Genomic DNA, 20118 nt, shown 5'->3' with positions numbered 1-20118 from the left:
ACCAAAGGAGGCGATCTCTGTCCTGCAGCAGCTTCTCTCTGGAACTCACTAAGACCAACCAGTCGTCGAGGTACCTCAGCAAATAGATCCCTTGAGCATGAGCCCAAGTTGAGACGAGAGAGAAGACCCTTGTGAACACCTGGGGGGACATGGTCAATCCGAAGCACAGGACTTTGAACTGGAACACCTTGTCTCCGAGAGAGAAGCAAAGGAACTTCCTGGACGATAGATGAATAGGAATTCGGAAGTATGCGTCCCTTAGATCTGTTAACAGCATGAAGTCATTTTTTCTCACAGCTGCCTACACCGATTGCGGGGTCTCTTATCTTGAACTTTTTGTCCAGCATTTTCTGCACTTCCTCCTGGAGAGCTAAGAACTTCTTACAATCTGGGAAATACACTCGCCTGAGCAGAGGTCTGTCCAAGGAGGGGGGGGTGGGAAAGAAGTTGAACGGTAGTAGATACCCCAACTGAAGAACATCTACTACCCACTTCTCTGCCCCATAACTCTGCCACTTGACCCACTGGCCTGCCAGGTACCCCCCCCCCCCACCCACCCATGGCAAAGGAGAGGGAGATGCGCCCAACCAATCGATGACCCCCCTTATTTCTACCCCTGGAGCCCCTCCTTGACCTGTAAGAGCAGGGCCAATAGGGACTTTGGTCATCCAACATAGGCTGACACAACGATTGAGAGGGCCCAGCCGAAGCAGAACTTCTAGATGGTTTACTAGGCAATGATATCTGCAATTGCTGCTGAACAGGAGGAGGAGAATGAGACTCCGACTCCTGGTGCACCAACCTATCCTTCATGTCAGCTCGCCACTGGTCTATCGCGTCCTCCAGCTCAGTCCGAGGAAACAGTAACTGAGAATCCGTCAGATCGCCATTCCTGAGCACCAACAAGGACTCGGGGTCAACCGACCTTGCTGTCCTGTACAACCCTGCGTCTCTTCTGATCAGAAGATTAGCCCACAAATTGACTCTTAAGATGGGCAAGATACGGAAACACCTTGCCCCCAGTATGTAACAAACTGGCAAGAGAAGATGCACACACCAACCCTTCTGCAGACCTGTCAGATGCAATCTTGGCAATGGCCGTTGAACACAAGTCTAACCACGACACTGTCTGGAACGTGGAGGCTGCCGTAGACTCCATCGCCGAGGCATCCTGCGGTGACAAGGACGGTGCCACCGACCTCACCTGGTCCAAAGTCAACCCTGGCTTGAGACGTATGACGTCTGGGTTAAGATGTCGAGGCAACAAGCAGAGTTTGTAGTGTAGTACTTCCTATGCCTTGTGAGGGATGGAGAAAGCAACTTGGAAAAACCCCTTGACCAAAAAGAACTGTCCCAATCTGACACAAAGGCGTTCATCTTCTGCAAGACCGACTGGACATGCCCAATAAAGGAAGCTGAAAAGACGACTTGGGATTTTGTGTAGCCCCCAGCAAGGCTTCTAAGTAAGTAAGATTGAAAGACAACCGAGCCTGAGTCATACTCTCCAGATTGTTGAACCCACAAATGAGATCAACAACCTTGGTAAAGGAAGACAAAAACTCTTGTGTGTCTCCTTCCTCCTGCTCTGGCAATGGACCGACGACAAGAAGATGATGCAGGCTTATCCAACACACCTTCTTTGAGCAAACCAACTGCAGACCCAGCAGCCAAAGAACCTGAAGCACTAGCCAACACAGACACCAAAGACCTGTCCAGACTGGAGCCTCGCGCCAACTCCTGCGACTAACCAATCGCAACACTAGGAACAGTACTACGAACACTTGCAATAGATGACTCATGTACGTATCCACATATGCGTCCATGCGGAGCAGATACATGTATGTGCGACGGAGAAGCATCTCGAACTCTTGACACAGAACAAGAATTCCTCGGAGTCGAACCACAAACAGCATCATCGGGAGGAGAAGGCGAACCCTGGCTGCACCACTTTTCGCGTTTACAACTTTTGATCTTTTCACAGGTGCCTTAAGATCCTTATGACGATGAATAGGCACTGGAGCAGAAGCAGCAGACAAATCATCAACATGCACACGTATGTGCAAGGATGCAACACGCTTGTGTCTCGAAGAAGAGGATGATGCAGCAACAGCAGATTGCACAGGGAAAGGAGACAAAACACTAAGACTCTCAGGAACACGGACGTGCTGCTCTTCACTCGTTGACAAAGAAATAGCAGTCCTTAACCCTCCAACGCTTGATGGAGGGGAAGAAGACAGCACTCCTTCCTTACACAACCTCTTGACAGGAGAGGGGGGAGGCGACACAACACGTTTGCACACAGCCTTCTCAGCAGAGAAGGCAGCAAACCTATCCTCCAAAACAGAGTCCAATCTCTTAAGAACCACCTGACGTAAAGCCTTGGATGGATCCACAAGAGAGGATACCAAAAACACGGGGAAGAGGATACGTCCTAGATGGCCATGATGACGTCACGGTAGCAAATGATGATGACCCAGAGGAGCGAGGCAGCACAGCAACCCCAATCGACGATGCTGACGTAGCAGGGAGTGACATCACTGAAAAAACTGGGATTGACTTCACCGATGGAACTGGGATTAACGTCACCAACGGCGCTGAGAGAGATGTCACGGCCTCCCCCTGACCCGAGCTAGCGGAGTGATAAGATGATACTCAGGCAACGCACTACAAAATGGCTGACCGTGGGCACCAACATAGAGAAGGCCAGGGGAAGGAGTTAGAGCTGGGGAGGCCTGAGGAGGAAGGGGAGCATCCATGAAATGCATCAGCAAACCCTCCAAGGAGGGTGAACCCTGTAGACCAAGCGACGCCCACAGGCCACAAAGCTACCGGTTTGGACACTCCAATCCTGGAAGAGAAGAAACTGATGAAATAGCCTCCTCCCACTTTTCTGGAATCAAATTAACCCCCGAGAGAGAGGGGGGCGACATTACACATTAAATCAGCCTGAGGGTCTTCCGATACTGCCAATGATGAATCGATGGAAGAAAAGGAAGGAGACAGGCACAGAAACTCTAGTATCATGGGTTTGTGACTGAGGAAGATGAAGCTTCTGGGCGAGGTGATGAAAACCCTTCCCATGAAGGAAGAGTCAAAACTCTACGGTGCTCCCTTTACTATAAAATAACTTTCACTGTGATTTAGGCCATGAACGACATTCCGGGCAGGGATTCGTTTTAGTACCAAATTAGCACGACACCTACTGCATGTGGAATGGGGGTCCGTAGCCGAAGATGCCAGGAAACAAGAACATGGGAAACCTTAAGTCCTCAGGCACATACGTTTGTGAGGCCGAGAAGACACAGAGGAAGCCATAATACTACAAGCGCGCACACAGACCAGCAAAGAGCAAAAATGGGCAAACAATCGGGATGGCGGAGAGTGAGCCACCGTGTCTCTCACCCAGGCAGTTAAGAAAAAGACTAAATGCAATAGTGTGGGTGCACGGTCTTTGACCAGTTTTCACCCAATATACGCACGCATTGCCAGATCTCACAGATTCCTTGATTTTCAATCTCCAATTGTTTAATCAGATCCAGCTAGGCGCTAGAAAATTATCCTGTTGTTAGAAAATTATCCTATTGTTAAGACCGAAGGTTTGTTCGCGTATGAACAATAAAACAAATTAGGTAAAATTGAAGGAAATCCTAATTTCCCCCTCTTTTTTTAACTCTAGGCGTTAAGCTGAGGTCCAGAGCTGTCAAATATATCAAGTAACGTGACAGGAGGGGGAGCGAGTGTTGTGTTGCCAACTAAATGTTCATGTAATTTCTCTCTCTCTTGCTCTCTCTCTCTCTTATTAATATGAGAGAATTTTTCTGGTACATGTATGTAGAATATGTTTATTAATAATTTCAAATGATAATAATAATAATAATATAACTGTAATTACAACATTCATATGTAGTAGTATTTTAAAGAAATACAATAATCTATCCATTTCACTTTTGAATAAGGATAATTCTCTCTCTCTCTCTCTCTTGTCCCACAAGATATGTATGTTGTAGTGGTAACTCTCTCCCTCTGTTTTTGTTGGAAGTGTTAGAAGTGTATGTATATATCTTTAAGGTTACTACTACATTGTATGATAAAATAATAATTTACAGTACTAATTTTCAAATAATATTAATTTTAATGAGACTAAACAATAATAAGAAAATCTCTCTCTCTCTCTCTCTCTCTCTCTCTCTCTCTCTCTCTCTCTCTCTCTCTCTCTCTCTCTCTCTCTCTCTCTATGTTTATTTGTTTTGCAGTATAATTAAATGATTTACCTAATAACTAATTTTAAAATATTAATAAGAATGATAAAATAAATAGCAATTCCCAGTCTTTCTATCCACTTTCAGAAAGGAGGGTGGTGAGTAAATGACAGTTTGATATATTATTGGTGGGGGTAAGTTGGGAAAGAGTTGTAGTCCAAGGAGTTATTTCTCTCTCTCTCTCTCTCTCTCTCTCTCTCTCTCTCTCTCTCTCTCTCTCTCTCTCTCTCTCTCTCTTCATTATTATTTTCTATGTCTCAAAATAATTCATAATTTCACTCTTGATGGTCAGATGTTTGATGTTGCCAATTCAGTGGTCTCTCTCTCTCTCTCTCTCTCTCTCTCTCTCTCTCTCTCTCTCTCTCTCTCTCTCTCTCTCTCTATTATTGGCTGTACATATATATTTTTAATGGTAAAATGTTTAAGAAGTCTTTGAAATTATTATTATAAATAATGTAATCTCAAAGATTAATACAGTAATAGGATAGTAATTTAAGGTATATTTGAAGTAGAATGTTATTGACCCCCTAGCCCGAGTGTCTTCCAAATCGCCACCATTTTGGACGCCTCCGACTCTGGAAGAGAAGAGATTGATGAAAAAGCCTCACCCTTGTCGGGAATCATATAAACTCCTATTGCCAAGCGTGTCAGCGAATTTCAGGCCATTGACAAACGGATAGGATTCACTCGGAGATGTAGTTTGCTCTTTTACTCTTGGTTTTCTGGCCACGAACGAGATAGCATCCAAGCCCTGGCTTTGCTCTTTCACGATTAAGATTCTGATTGATATCCTTGGCCAAGAAGAGGAGGAAAAGGTCCTTTGCCCTGTTATGGCCTTAAGGTATTTACCTGGTGCTCTGTCAAGAATCCTTCCCAACCCCTTTCTAAGAACACATTGTCATTCTTCCTAAGGGATCATATTATCTAGGCACATTCTCAGATCCAATAGGACATCTTGCCTACCTTTAAGGTGAAAGAACACAACATTAGAGCAGTCACTATTTTGTTTTCTTTCAGGCATACTAATGTCCCTCTTTGGTTTTACAGTCAACTTATTGGAATTGTAAGCCAATATTTTCATCACTACTTTAGGGAAATAAAAAGTGTTTATGAGTTGCTGGATGCCAATAAACTATGTGAAAATGGGAAATACTGTAACGTATTTAGACATGAATGTGCTGAAGTCACTTTGAATTTAAGTCTTGTAGTAATATGAGCATAGATAAAGATTTCAGGCTGTAACCATTGCATGTCTAGCAAAAGCTGTATACCAGTCACTGGTAGTTAATTTATTGGTGCAATTCTCATTGTAAAATGTTACAGTATACAGTACAGTGGAACCTTGGATTTCATACACTCTGTGACTAGGCCCTGTACTGAGCACCCAAACAAAGCATCCCATGTTCTCTTGTGACCCATTCTGCCTTTGTTTCTCACTGAGTGAGCATCACCCCTACGCATTTGTTGTATTCTGTCCTGTTATTTCAAGTGAAACTGATAAATACAAGCCATCATGGGGCCAAAAAATATCCCAAGCACCAGCACTTTGGTAAACAAGGCCAGAAGCACGATAGAATTTAAGAAAGAACTTGTAGCAAAGTATGAATGTGTGGCTGGTCTTGCTAAGATGTATGGCAAGTCAGTCTACAATCACCTCTATCCTAGCAAAGAAAAATGAAACCTAGGCAGCTGGTGTTGTGAAAGGGGTAACTTCATCAACGAAACAGAGATCGCAACTAGTGGACGATGTTGAGAAGCTGTTGTTAGTGTGGATCAACGAAAAACAGTTAGTGGGGGATAGGGTGCCTGAAGCAATCATTTTTGAACAGGCTAGGGTGTTGCATGCTGATCTCAGTAAGAAATTGCCTACAAGTGCTGCTGTTAGTTATTACAAGGCCAGCAGAGGCTGGTTTGAAAAATTCAAAAAGCGCACCGGCATACATAGTGTCATCGGACATGGGGAGGCTGTGAGTTTCAACAAACATGCCACCGAAGGATTTGTTGTTGAATTCAAGGAATATTTGCAGGCTGAAGGATTCCTCCCTCAACAAGTCCTTCAATTGCAACAAAACAGGCCTCTTTTGGAAACAAAAAATCCCAAAGAGGACCTACATCACACAGGAGGAAAGTTCATTGCCAATGCACAAGCCTACGAAGGATAGGCTAACTCTCTTGGTCTGTGTGAATGACAGTGGGAATTTCAAAGTGAAGCCCCTTATTCGGCGGGGATGCGTACCAGACCCCCCGCGAATACTTAGAACCCCCTCAAAAAATGCTTATGGTATAACTGCCTGTCTTGAAAGGTCAAATACCAGATGTATGCCTTAAATAACATCCTTCTTCAAATATACCTTAAATTACTATCCTATTACTGTTTTAATCTTTGAGATTATATTATTATTGATATAATTTCAGTCATTTTAAACATTTTACCATTAAAAATATATATGTACAGCCAATAATAAAAAAGAGAGAGAATGACTCCTTACACTCCGAGTCCTTCCCCTCCGCCAATACATATATCAAACTGCCATTTACTACCCCGCTCTCCTTTCTTGAAGTGGATAAAAAGACTGGAAATTGCTATTTCTTTAATTAATTTTGTTAATATTTGAAAATTAGTTACTAGGTAAATCATTTATTTATCTTATTACAAATCAAATAGTATACGTAAGTAAGAGAGAGAGTGAGAAAGATTTTATTGTTATTGTTTAATCTCAGAGAGAGAGAGGGGGGGATCCTTATTTAAAAGAGTGAAATGGAAAGATTATTGTTTCTTTAAAATGCTATCACATATGAATTTTGTAATTATATTAGTATCATTATTATTATTTGAAAATATTAATTAACATACTATTACGTACTACATGTACCATAAAATTTCTCTCATCTCAGTAAAAGAGAGAGAGAGCGAGAGAAATTACATGAACTAGTCTGCACAACACGCTCTCCCTCCTGTCACATTACTTCGACATATTTGACCGCTCTGGACCTCAGCTTAGTACCTGGATTTAAAAAGAAAGATGTGGGGTAGAATGGATTTTCTCTCATTCTTACATAATTTTGTAATTTATAAACTAAAATCTTACTAATTCACTATAGTAATTTCTTTATTGAATTGATTTTATTGCTGTTTACATTAATATTGTATTTGAAAATTAGTAAATTTTTTACTTTTCATATGAAAACCATACATCTATGTGAATGAGAGAGAGAGAGAGAGAGAATTATTTTTATTATATGATATTTAATCTTATTAAACTTACTAATACAGTACAGGCAGTCCCCAGTTATCTGTAGGGGTTCTGTTCTTGGTAGGTTCTGATAAGTGAAAACTTCTATTAACAGAAACTCAGCGATTTATGGCACTTTTGGCGCCAAGTTTCAGTTAATGGCGCCTCTGTTAGGTATGTTATGTCGCCATAACGTTAATATCAGCACCTTATGGTGCCAATAACCGAAACTTGGCCCATTATGGCGCCATAAATTGCCGATTTTATGGCACTAGACAGCGCCATAAAACCGAATCGCCATTGACCAAGTCCGCCAATAACCAGGGAGTGGCCTGTATTAATCAATATTAATTTTTGAAAATTAGTAAACTATTTTTGTATCATAAAACTGTATTAAGTCATGCAAATAGCATTAAAATGCTCTAATTAGTGAATATTTATTATCGGAAAAACCTGTGAATACCCCAATTTCCCGCTAATAATGGGTAAATATGCTCCAAAGAAAAATCCACAATTAGGCAAGTCTGCAAATATGTGGGTTGACTGTATCACTCTGAAAATTCCCGAGCATTCAAGAATAACAATGCCATTAAAATTAAATTGGCTGTGATGTGGAAAGCCAACAAAAAGGCATGGGTCACAAGGCAAATTTTCATTGAGTGGGTCAATGAAGTGTTTGGCCCATGTGTGAAAAAATAACTCCAGGAAAATCAGTTGCCCCTCAAGTGCCTCCTAGTAATGGTCAGTGCTCCTGCACTTCCTCCTGGCATGGAAGACCAGCTCTTAGATGAATTTAAATTCATCACTGTGAAGTTCTTGGCCCCTAATACCACTCCTCTCATCCAGCCCATGGACCAGCATATCATTCTGAACTTCAAGAAACTCTACACCAAGGCACAGTTTCAAACATGCTTTGTAGGGACCTCAGACACTGAATTGACCCTAAGAGAGTTCTGGAAGGATCTCTTCAACGTCTTTAATTGCATAAGTCTTATAGATACGGCTTGGCAAAGAGTGACTTCTGGGACAATGAACAATACTTATAGAAAATTGTGGCCAGAGTGTTACCTCAAGAAGAATTTTGAAGGATTTGTCTGACCCTGACAACCCTACGCCTGTTGTGGAATCTATTGTGTCTGGGAAAGTCCATGGGCTTGGATGTGAGTTGTGAGGATGTGGAAGAATTAGTGAACACCCACAGGGAAGAGCTAACTACTGAGGAACTGCAAGACCTCCTGCAGGAACAGCAACAAATTGCAATTGAGGAATCCGAGGAGAAGGGGGAAGTGAGTGGGGATAATGTGCCTACTTCAGTGATTAAGGATATGCTTTCCAAGTGGAGTGATGTCAAAAATTTTGTTGAGAAGTTTCATCCTAACAAAGATGTAATCCGTGCACTAACATGTTTAATAATGATGCATTGTTTCACTTTAGCCAGATTTTAAAGAGACAGAAACAAATCTGGACAGTTTTGTTGTGCGACAGGGGTCAAGTAACTCTCAAGCTGGTCCTAGTGGCAGTAAAAAATGAAGAGAAGTAACCCCAGACAATGCCAGTAAAAAACATAGAGAAGTAACCCCAAATAGGTTCTTGATACCTGAAGTTCTTCTGGAGGGGGATTCCCCTTACAAACAATAACCTCTCCTCCTCTTCATCTTCCATACGCTAACAAAAGTCTCCCATAAAGATAAGAGTGATGTTAAATTATGGAGGAGTTATGGAGTTCCATTTGACAACGTCTTTGTGAGAGAGAGAGAGAGAGAGAGAGAGAGAGAGAGAGAGAGAGAGAGAGAGAGAAGAGAGAGCGAGAGGAAGAGAGACAGAGAGAGAGAGAGAGAGAGAGATAGAGAAGAGAAAGAGAAGAGAGAGAGAGAGAGAGAGATTGGTGGTTGGATGGTTAACAACTGTATTGGCTGTTGGTGTGTTCTGGGTTTGTTTGCTGTTAGAGATCAGAGTTCTGTGTTTTGAGTGAGTGTTTTTGGTCAGTCTGTGGTGAGAGCTGGTGACAGTTAGTAGTGTTGGGAGCAGTTTATTGAAGGCACTGGAAGTCAGTTGAGTTTTGTGTGTTATTGATTTGTTGTTAGTGTGGTGTTTTTGCTTTGGAGTTGTTGTGCCTGTGCTATTGGATTTGTTGTGCTTGTGAGGGTTTTGTTGAGTTGTATGTGAGTTCGTGTTGGATTATATGTGAGTTGTTGTGGTTGAGGGTTGTTGTTGGTGTTGTTAGTGTGTGTGTGTGTTGCTTTTTTTTGTGTTGGTAATTGTTTGCGCATTGGTTTTTTGTTGTGTTGTTGAGTTTTTGTTGTTATATGTGAGGTTGTGGTTGTGTTCCTTGTTTGTTGTTGAGTTGTGGTCTTTGGGTGTTGTGTTGTTGGGTTGTGGTTGTGTTCCTGTTTTGTTGTGTTCCTTTTTTGTTGTTGTGTTGTTGAGTTGTGGTCCTTGGGGGTTGTGGGTTGTGGTTCTGGGTTGTGGTCTTTGTTGTGGTTGGTATCTCTGTGACCTTGACTGGCAGACAGCACAGCATAGCCCAGAGTATCTGGAGTGGTTGGTAAGTACATGTGTTTTTATTTTTTTTTTTTTAGGTATAGGTCAATTGTTCTGCGTGTATGCTGTAGTGTAAAGAGGAAAGTGTGACAGAGGGTGAGTTTGGCAGCTGGATTGATTAGGTTTATATGGGGAGGGGGGAGGGGGATTTGCCACTTGTTTTTTTAAGCTTGTGATCCCGCCACAAAATGTTCATTTATCCGTTTCTTTAGTCATTTAGATTTATTTCTCATTGTTTTCTGTATGTAAAACTGTGTTATTCCTTATAAAATATATTTAAAAAAATATTTTTGGGGTCTGGAATGCATTAATTGTATTTGCATTGTGTTCCTTGTGGGCATTATTGGTTCAGACTTCATGGAAGGTTCCAGAACGGATTATGTATGAAAACTGAGGTTCCACTGTATATCACTCAGATCTTTTACATAATATTAATGTGGTTTTGGATTTTCTTTTGTGTACATAATTCTCTCTCAAAGTATCCATTATTGTCTAGTTTTAAGCCCCCATTACATAGGTGAGCTCAAGAATACCTTAACCTACCACATACATCTGGTCTCAAGACCTGGTCCTTATACAGGCGGTGTGGTTATCAGCTTGTCTGGCGCTGAAAATAGAAAATTTTTGGTGCCATAATGGGCCGATTTCCAGTTATTAGTGCCGATACGTACCTAATTGAGCCACCATTAACCAGTTATCAGTGCCAAAATCCAGTTGTTGGGGCCATAAGCATCATAAATTGCTGATTTTCAGTTATTAGCGGTTTTTGCTTCTCATCAGGCCGTCTGAACGGAACCCATACCGATAACCGGGGACTGCTTGTATACAATCATTAAATTTTTCTGAGCTTTCCCCCTTATGTTCTTGTCAGCCTTGAAATTTTGTTAATCATTGTATTTCTCTATTCTTCTGCCTTGATATTTTTCATCTTTTTTATTTGGTTATATAATTATTTTTTATGTTCCTAAAAATGATGGGCTTCATATATTACTTGCATAATTGAAGTTAAATGACGCTTATAAATAGAATTAATGAGAAAAGACAGGAAATAAAGGAAACTAAGCTAGAGCAGGAGAATAGAGTAATACTGCAGCAGTGAAAAAAAAGTAAATGCAAAAGTTACAATTTGGTTAAAATACCATTTCGATAAAGTTGACAAGGGCAGATGTTAAAGTGTCAGTTTTTGTTGTGACCTATGAAATGTGGTGAGATGGATATTTTATTATGTTAGTGTGAATATTGCATTCATAATTAATAACAGCAGTTTTGGATGACTTATGAAGCTATAAAAGCTTTGGTAATTGAGGAAACATTTGGGAAAATTTGATTAAATTCATCCTATAGGGCAATACTTTCCCAGTGAATAGTAAACAATACTGTGGTGAACTAGGTTATGGGTTTGGGCCTAACAATTTTTCTATCTAGAGCAGTGTTTACATAAGTTTTTCATTTTCAGATAACATTCGCCAACAATATGGGTAGATTTGACTTAGATGTAACGACGTTCCAGATGGCAGTTATGTTTGCTTGGAATCAACGAACAAATGACAAAATTAGCTTTGATAATCTACGCTTAGCAACAGAACTTCCAGATCCTGAGTTGAGACGGACTTTATGGGTGAGTCTGTTTGCGGGAATTTTGTGTCTTTTGAAATGGAAGAACATAGTTGTCATGAGGTAGGTACAATGTATGTATAATTGTTCCTACAAGAATACACCTGGTCTTTACATATGGAAATACCCTAAGGGGGAAAGGGAGAATGCCTCAACTAACCTGACTATTTCAGGTTTTGGGGAGATCCAAGGCATCAAGGCATATTAAGGGAATTTTCCGGGGGAGTCTTTGGTCTGGGGGTTAATCTCCCACCTCAGTGCCTCTGTGACTAGTCCTGTGACTGCTGCTTCTGTAACAGTGATTACTGCCATATGGTTACAATGTCGACTGGAACCACGGTCACAACTGTTATCCCGATGGTGGTACGTTCTGCCTTGATCTTGTCAACCTCCATGCTGCTCCAGCATCCTCCTGCTCAGGGATGTCCTTCTTCAACCCTTGGTGACGTATCAATGCGACACTAAGAAGAAACCTCGCTGATCTTTTTCTTTGTTATGTATCAGCTCCTGTTCCCCTTCTTCCAAAGGGCCCGTTACACAGAAGGACCAGAGGAAGGAAGTTACTTCTCCCTACTGTAGGCTTTCATACGGTTAGCCTTTTTCATAAAAGAGGCATATGGATCTCTCGATTGCTCTCCCATGTCCACAGACAAGGGAACCATGCCACGGGTTTTCCGAACCCCGTGACATGGGAGCAACAGGTGCATGGGCCTCTACAGATACTGGTCCCCAGAAGCCACCATCTAGGGCCAGTAAGGAACCTTCCACCTCTACAACTGTTGCACTGCGCTCATCCTTGTCCTTGACCAGACAGTTTGTATCTTACCTATGGTGATTGTGTGAAGGAGGGAATGAGTGAGTGGGCAGGTCTCTTTCTTTCTCTTTTTTCTGTTCTTCTTCCTTCAGGCAGGTTGAGGAATAGACATGTCACATGCTGGACTGGTGTGATACAGGTGAGTTTGGTAGCCATACTGATAGTCTGTTGGTTGAATGTATTTATGAATATCAAATCCTCTGTTCAGTAGCATATACTCCACCTTCTGGCAAAGGAAGGTCTGGAGTAATAACAGACCCTGTAATCATAGGTTTTGTTATTGAACAGTCAGAATTTTCTTTAGTCTCTTAACCCTCTTACGCCGGAGTGGTAAATAAAAAATTGTCTCCCATGTGCCGGAGGGTTTTGGGAGTGAGCGCGGAAGCGGAAAAAATATTTTTAAAAAAAAATCACAGTGCGCTTAGTTTTCAAGATTAAGAGTTCATTTTTGGCTCCTTTTTTTGTCATTGCCTGACGTTTAGTATGCAACCATCAGAAATGAAAAAAATTATCATTATCATATATAAATAATGCGATATATGATAGCGCAAAATGGTTAAAGGTAACAAGTTACTTTTTTTCGTTGTAATGTACACTAAATTGCGATCATTTTGGTATATAACACATTGTAAAACGATAAAAGCAACACAGAGAAAATATTATCACAAAATAATGCATGGATTCGTAACGCGCGGACGTAAACAAATATTTTTTTCAAAAATTCACCATAAATCTAAATATTGTCCTAGAGACTTCCAATTTCTTTCAAAATGAAGAAAAATGATTGAATATTACTATACTGTAAGAGTATTAGCTTACAATTGCAGTTTTCGACCATATCTGAAGAGTTAAAGTTGACCAAATGTCGAATTTTTTTATATATATATTTTTTATATGCAATTATTTCGGAAATAAGAAAAGCTACAACCTTCAAATATTTTTTGTTTTATTCTACATGAAATTGCGCACATTTTCATATATAAAACTCTATGAAATGCCTAATATGAAACGGAGCAAATTTCCGAGAATGGGACGTACGTATTTCGGAGATTTGTGGCGGAGAATCCGCGCGCGGAGGGAAGGAAAGATTTTTTTTTAAATTCACCATAAATCTAAATATTTTCCTAGAGACTTCGAATTTGTTTCAAGATGAAGATAAATGACTGATATTACTAGACGTAAGAGTTTTAGCTTACAATTGCGTTTTTTTCGACCATTTCGTAGAGTCAAAGTTGACCGAACGTGGTTTTTTTTCTATTTATCGTGATTTATATGCAAATATTTCAAAAAATGAGAAAAGCTACAACCTTCAATTATTTTTTGTTGTATTCTACATGAAATTGCGCACATTTTCAGATATAAAAAAACTTTATGTAACGGCTAATTTAAAATGGTGCAAACATTACCACAATCGCACGTATGATTTTTTCGGAAGAGTTACCGTGCGGACGTAAAGAAAATGTTATTTTTTTCCTAAATTCACCATAAATCGAAATATTGTGCTTGAGACTTCCAATTTGTTGCAAAATGAAGGTAAATGCTTGAATATTACTAGAATATAAGCGTTTTAGCTTACAATTGTGTTTTTCGACCATTTCGGTAGAGTCAAAGTTGACCGAAGGTTGAAATTTTGGCAATTATCGTTATTTATATGAAAATATCTCAAAACTGATAAAAGCTACAACCATGGGTTGTTTTAGTTGTAGTTTGTGCATGAAATTGCGCACATTTCCATATATAAAACTTTATATAACGGCTAATTTTAAAATGGTGCAAACATTACCACAATCGCATGTATGATTTTTTTCGGAAGAGTTACCGCGCGGACGTAAGGAAAAAGTTTTTTCATAAATTCACTATAAATCGAAATATTGTGCTAGAGACTTCCAATTAGTTGCAAAATTAAGGTAAATGATTGAATATTACTAGAATATAAGCGTTTTAGCTTACAATTGCGTTTTTCGACCATTTTGGTAGAGTCAAAGTTGACTGAAGGTTGAAATTTTGGCAATTATTGTTATTTATATGAAAATATCTCAAAACTGATAAAAGCTACAATCATGAGTATTTTATTGTCGTATTTTACATAAAAATGCGCACATTTTCATATATAATACTTTATGTAACGGCTAATTTACAATGGTACAAAAATTATGTCAAAGTGACGAAATAATTTCCGAGATGTGTCACAGATACTTTTTAGTGCGGCAAGAAAGAAATTCGCGCTTGCGCGCCTGCGTAACGATTGTAAACAAAACAACACCTTGATCCGTGAACTCCCAGCATCCCCCAAGGCGCGTGATTCAAAAGTTTTAGGCTGGTAGGCCTATAAGTATTTTTCCGCGAATTTAAAAAAAAACTTTTGTAAGTCGACGTAAAATACGTCCAGTCGGCACACGGGAGACAAAATATGTCGACGTAAAATACGTCCAGTCGGCGTAAGAGGGTTAAATGCAATGAATCTGCCCATATATCATTGTACTGTAACCCAGAATGATTGAGTTGTAGATATTGCTTTTATCTGTATTCTCATGGGGATTTGTCTCCTTCCTTTAAAACTCCTTATGTTCTAGGGGGTGTCAGGTGGGTTAACTCCCAGCCAGTTTAGGATGTCTATACCTCCCTCCAAGTATAAGGCTATCCTATTGTTAAGACTGAAGGTTTGTTCTGCATATGAACAAATGACAAATTTTAGAAACATTTGTATTTTTCATAGCTAACAAACCCGAGGTCTTAACACATGCTGCCCACCTCTAGCCACCCCTCAATAATTTTTTTTTTATTCCTGGGTTGGGAAAAGACTGGGTATCACGGGATTAGATGCGGCCTTTGACCAGATCTCACCTTGTATATGCAGGCGTTGCCAGATCTCACAGATTCCTAGCTGCATTTGGAAATATCCTATTGTTAAGCCCTCAGGTTTGTTAGCTATGAAAAATACAAATTTATTCTAAAATTTGACATTTTACGTCCATGGGACTTGCATGGTCATGTGAACAGGTTCACTCTCCCTGGGAGAGCCCTGTCCATGTTCGTGTGAACAGGTCCCTCTCCCTGGCACAGCCCCCATGTCAGTTCTTGTGAACGGATCCACTCTCCCAGACCCACGCAGATGTTACTGCAGGTTGACAACCACTCACAGCTTTCCTCTCCTGTTGGGGCTTCAGCCTTTGGCAGGTCCGGAAAGATTTGTCAGTATAACAATCTCAGGGAAGAGACCATGGCCATTCCTGTGGATTGTCCTTCTGCTCTCAAAGCTTTCTGGGGGCTTCACAAGGAACCAAAAGCATCATTGGGCCTGTCGAGGTCTGATCTTGTCGAAGGGGTTCTAGACCAAGTGAGCTCTCTGGTATCTTGGCAGGAGAACTCGCTTAATTCTAGCCACTCATACAAGATACTCCCCCCTCCTATCCCTTGTAAGAAGCGTTTCTATGTGCCCTTGGAGAAGCCAATGTCAACCAAACAGGTTGACTTGGACCTGGTTCATCTAGGCCTAGGCCTGTTGCTGGACCAGCTCCATGCAGAGGAAGTCTCCCTCTCACAGCAGGAGTCAGAGGTGCTGAAATCTACTACCATGGCAGCATTCCAGGCATTTTTTTTGGCTGGATCAATGGTTACTGTCCGTGTCCAAGATCACTTCCTCATCTTCCCCGGGTTCGAGAAACCCTGAGGAAGGTGCTACTTTCAAGAGATCGTTATCTGGAGGTAGGGCCATTTCCTACTTACCCCAGCAGACAGCAAACCTGTGAGCAAATTTGGTGTTGAAGAGGAGGGACGCGGTCCTGACTCAAAGCTCCCAGATTGTTGATCCTCTACGGGTCCTAAGAAGTCCCAGTCTTTGAAGGGCCCACTGTAGGAATACCCAACCTTCTTCTGCCCCCACCAGGAATGGTGTACAATGGTGCTCCTTTCAGCCCTTTCCCAGGCTGGGAGAGTGGGCAAGGGCAAGAAGAAAGGAGGATGCTAGGGGCTGCATTCCTCCCCACATGATTGGGCAACATGGCAGTGATACAGAGTGGAGACCTGGGTAGTGCAAGTTCTTTGGAAAGGATATTTACTAACCTTTGAGTCTCTGCCACCTCTCACCAGCCATCAGGTTCATCTCCAAACCCATGTTCTCAGCTTAGAAGGTGAAATTGATGCTGAAGAAAGGTGCTTTGGAAGTCGTGACAGATTGGTTTCCAGGCTTTTACAGCCCTTTTTTTTTTTTCTTCTTCTTGTTGACAAAACAACAGAGGGATGGAGATTGGTCATAAACCTCTCTCCCTCTTGCGATTCATCTGCCAAACTTGGTTCACAATGGAAAAGACACATTCATTGCCCACGGCCATCAGGGAGTCTGACTTCCTGATTACGGTGGACCTGAAGGGTGCGGATTTCCAAATACCCGTCCATCAGTCCTCATACAAGCACCTCCACTTTATCCTCGGGGAGACGGTGTACCAGTTTAGGGCTCTCTGATTTGGGCTCTCAACCACTCCTTAGGTGTTCATGTGAGTGTTCACCCTGGTGTTGCCTTGGGCCCATTCGCACGGGATACATTGTCTGTGGTATCTTGACAATTGGCTAGTCCTGATGAGCTGTTGTTCGTAGTTGCTCCAGGACAGGGATCGACTTCTCAAGTTTTGTTGCAGCCTTGGAGTTGTAATAAATCTCAAGAAATCCAATCTCATACCCAAGCAGAGGATAATGTACCTGGGCATGCTGATATATATGGCAGAAGTGAGTTTTTCCCTCAGACTCTCATATCAGCTAGTTCAGGGAGTTAGCGTAATCGTACAAAGTTCGCAGTGGCAAGTCATTCTCAGTCCCCTTTCATCCTTGGAGAAGGTGATCCTTCATGGATGGATTCACCTTTGTTCCCTTCAGTAGAGAAAGAAGTTCTGGTCTGCAACAAGGGTTCACCTGTACCTTCTCATTTATCTCTCAAAGGAAGTGAAACATGACTTAGCCTGGTGGCTGGATGACAGAAACCTCATAATAGGAGTGTCATTACACACATCCCCTCCTGAGATGCTTCTTTTCTCTGATGCATTGAGCGAGGGAAGAGGCGCACATCTGGAAGAGTTGCTAGTTTCCAGGGTGTGGGATCTGAACAACAAACACCACATCAATATCCTAGAAGTCAAGGCAGCCTTCTTGGCTCTCCAAGAGTTTCAGGATTGAGTGATACAGCACTCTGTTGCTGATGAGCAATGACACCAAGGTAGGGGGTATACGTCAATAAGCAGGGGCGACTGATGCCCCTTTAGCTTCACGAGTTGATGGTGCAGGTGAATGAGTGTGTGCAGTAGCACACCCAGTGGAGTTGTCAGCCAGATACATTCCAGGTAAGAGGAACATACATAATGGCAGACAAACACAGTTGCCATGGTCAATTGATAGTGATAGAGTGGTCCCTACACCTGAACTTCCTGGAAAGATTGTTCGACCTTTAGGGATGCGCAATGATAGACCTTTTTGTAACTCGGCACAACAGGACTTTGCCGTTGATCTGTCGGTCATCCCAGACCCATGGGCAGCAGCAGAAGATGCCTTTCAGCATCCTTGGGACAATCTCGTAGTGTACACTTTTCCCCCATTCTCTCAGATTTGTCTGGTGATCAACAGGGTAATGATCACCCCTAATCTCAGAATGACCCTGGTGGCTCCCAAGTGGCCACATACCAAATGGTACCTGGACCTGCTAGCTCTGCTATCTGAGGTACCAAGAGAGATTCCTCCTTGGCACAACTTCTTTGCCAGCCGCATGTCAAGAGGTTCCACCAGATTGTAGAGTCGATATCTTCATGGCTGTGGTCTATCAAGCATCTATTGTTTGTAAGTGAGAGGCTTTTCTCTTTTAGCAGTGGCAGAGATGTTTGTATAGCTACGCAAGTCCTCTGTAACTGTGTACCAGGAGAAATGCACTATCTTATGTGGTGGGTGTCGTAGAGGGGTTATCTCTCCGGTCAGATCTACTATTCAGCAGGTAGCATACTTTCTCATCTTTTTTTGCTAATAGATGCTTCTCTCCATCTTGGCTGTTGAGGGCTACTTGGCTCCCCTGGTCCTAGTTTTATTCCTGAAGGGCATCGATCTCTCATCCTCATAGGAGACCTCTATGCTGATGAGAAGCTTCAAAAATTCTTGCCCTCCCAGGGAACTCAGGCCCCCTGAGTGGGACGTGACTCTCGTTCTTCGGAGCCTGGCTTGTGCACCACACGAGCCCCATATTGAGCACTTGGGGTGGATGGGGATCTGTCTCACTTGAATTTGTCCCGAATTCGTAGCAAAGACTCGGAATCTGTCGGTCCTTGTTGCCAGATTCAAGTCGTTCTTGATCCCCTCCCTAGAGGATTTTGTTGGTAATGATCCAGACAAGATGCTATGTCAAGTTAGAGTGCTGTGGTTCTTTTGAATTTCGACCTAGCCTAATCTAGCTTTCTTTACACAAATGTACAATCTACCCACCTGTACATGTTCTCCAATACCAGTATACTCCTGATAAAACCTTTGAACAACACCACAACAAGACTTAAAACCCAAAAACTCCTACTCGACAGAGAGCTCTCTCCTACTAACCAAACAGCACATGCACGTCTCTCCTTCTCCCTGTGTTATTGTTTACATCCAACAGACACCGCCGCCATCTTGTCTTCTATGACGTCAAAACACAACTTAAATACATCAATAGACACCTTCTAAAATCAACCATATGCTGTCCATACATATAACATCCACCATATTTCGACAATGCAGAAAATAACAATAACAATATAAATTAATGAATTGACTAAACATATATAATATATAATCACACTTATCTCTTTCTCCCTCCGCTTCGACTGCTTCCTAACCTAGTCCCCTCTAATTTCCTTTATCTTCCAACTCTTTACCCTCTACATAATTTCTAATATTTTCCCACGAAACTCCTGCCTTAGTTAATACATCAGCCACTTGCTCCTTTTCTTTTATTCATCTCACCTCCTTTATTTCCCCAGATTCTATGGTTTCCCTTATTGCTGTAATATCTATTTTTAATCTCTTACTACTTAAACCATTACTTGTTTTGATGGCGGTCATTAGTGTTTTACTATCATTATTAACCAACGCTTCTAAAATTTTTCCCTCCTACTACCTCTTCCCACAAATGCTTGAAATATATTAATCCTTCAATAGCCTCCCCAACACTCAGGGTTTTGGCTTCAATGGTGGATTTTGCCACTCTTCTGGATTTCCTGGACTTCCACCATATGGGACTTCTCTTCCCATCTGTCAAGGATATAATATAACCCAGTAGAGTATGGCCATCTTCTATGTTTACAAATGAAGCATCTGCATAGGCTTCCCAATAAATCTTTTCATCTTCCATCTCATTTAATGTAACTTCGCCCATCATGTTCTTAGTTTTTCCTCACAATTTTAATAAGCTTCTTCATATTCTGAATCATTCCTTCTTTAAATGTTTTGCTTAATTCACTAACATCACATGATATTTCTGGCATGGTATGTAGTGATATACCCAATTCAGCTGTCCTTCCACTGATCTATACTTGGTTAACTCCTTTTGTTCTAACACACTATTACCCGTATATCTTCTAGCTTCTGGTTCTCTTATAGAATTATATACTACCACTGATTAGGGGAAAATCTATTCTCCTTCTGCTCTATTACT

General features: G+C 41.5%; 1 protein-coding gene across 1 annotated transcript in view; it reads left to right on the top strand.

Annotated features, from left to right (window-relative positions):
• The window catches only part of LOC135212115 (cullin-5-like), a 278450-nt gene that overhangs the window by 235241 nt on the left and 23091 nt on the right, over positions 1–20118 (top strand). The window contains exon 12 of the mRNA XM_064245512.1: positions 11490–11651. Coding sequence (XP_064101582.1) covers positions 11490–11651 — 162 coding nt within the window. The remainder of the gene's footprint in view (positions 1–11489; positions 11652–20118) is intronic.

Source organism: Macrobrachium nipponense, chromosome 40 (genome assembly GCF_015104395.2).
Source record: "Macrobrachium nipponense isolate FS-2020 chromosome 40, ASM1510439v2, whole genome shotgun sequence".
Taxonomy (NCBI): domain Eukaryota; kingdom Metazoa; phylum Arthropoda; class Malacostraca; order Decapoda; family Palaemonidae; genus Macrobrachium; species Macrobrachium nipponense.
This window is presented reverse-complemented; position numbering and strand designations above follow the sequence as displayed.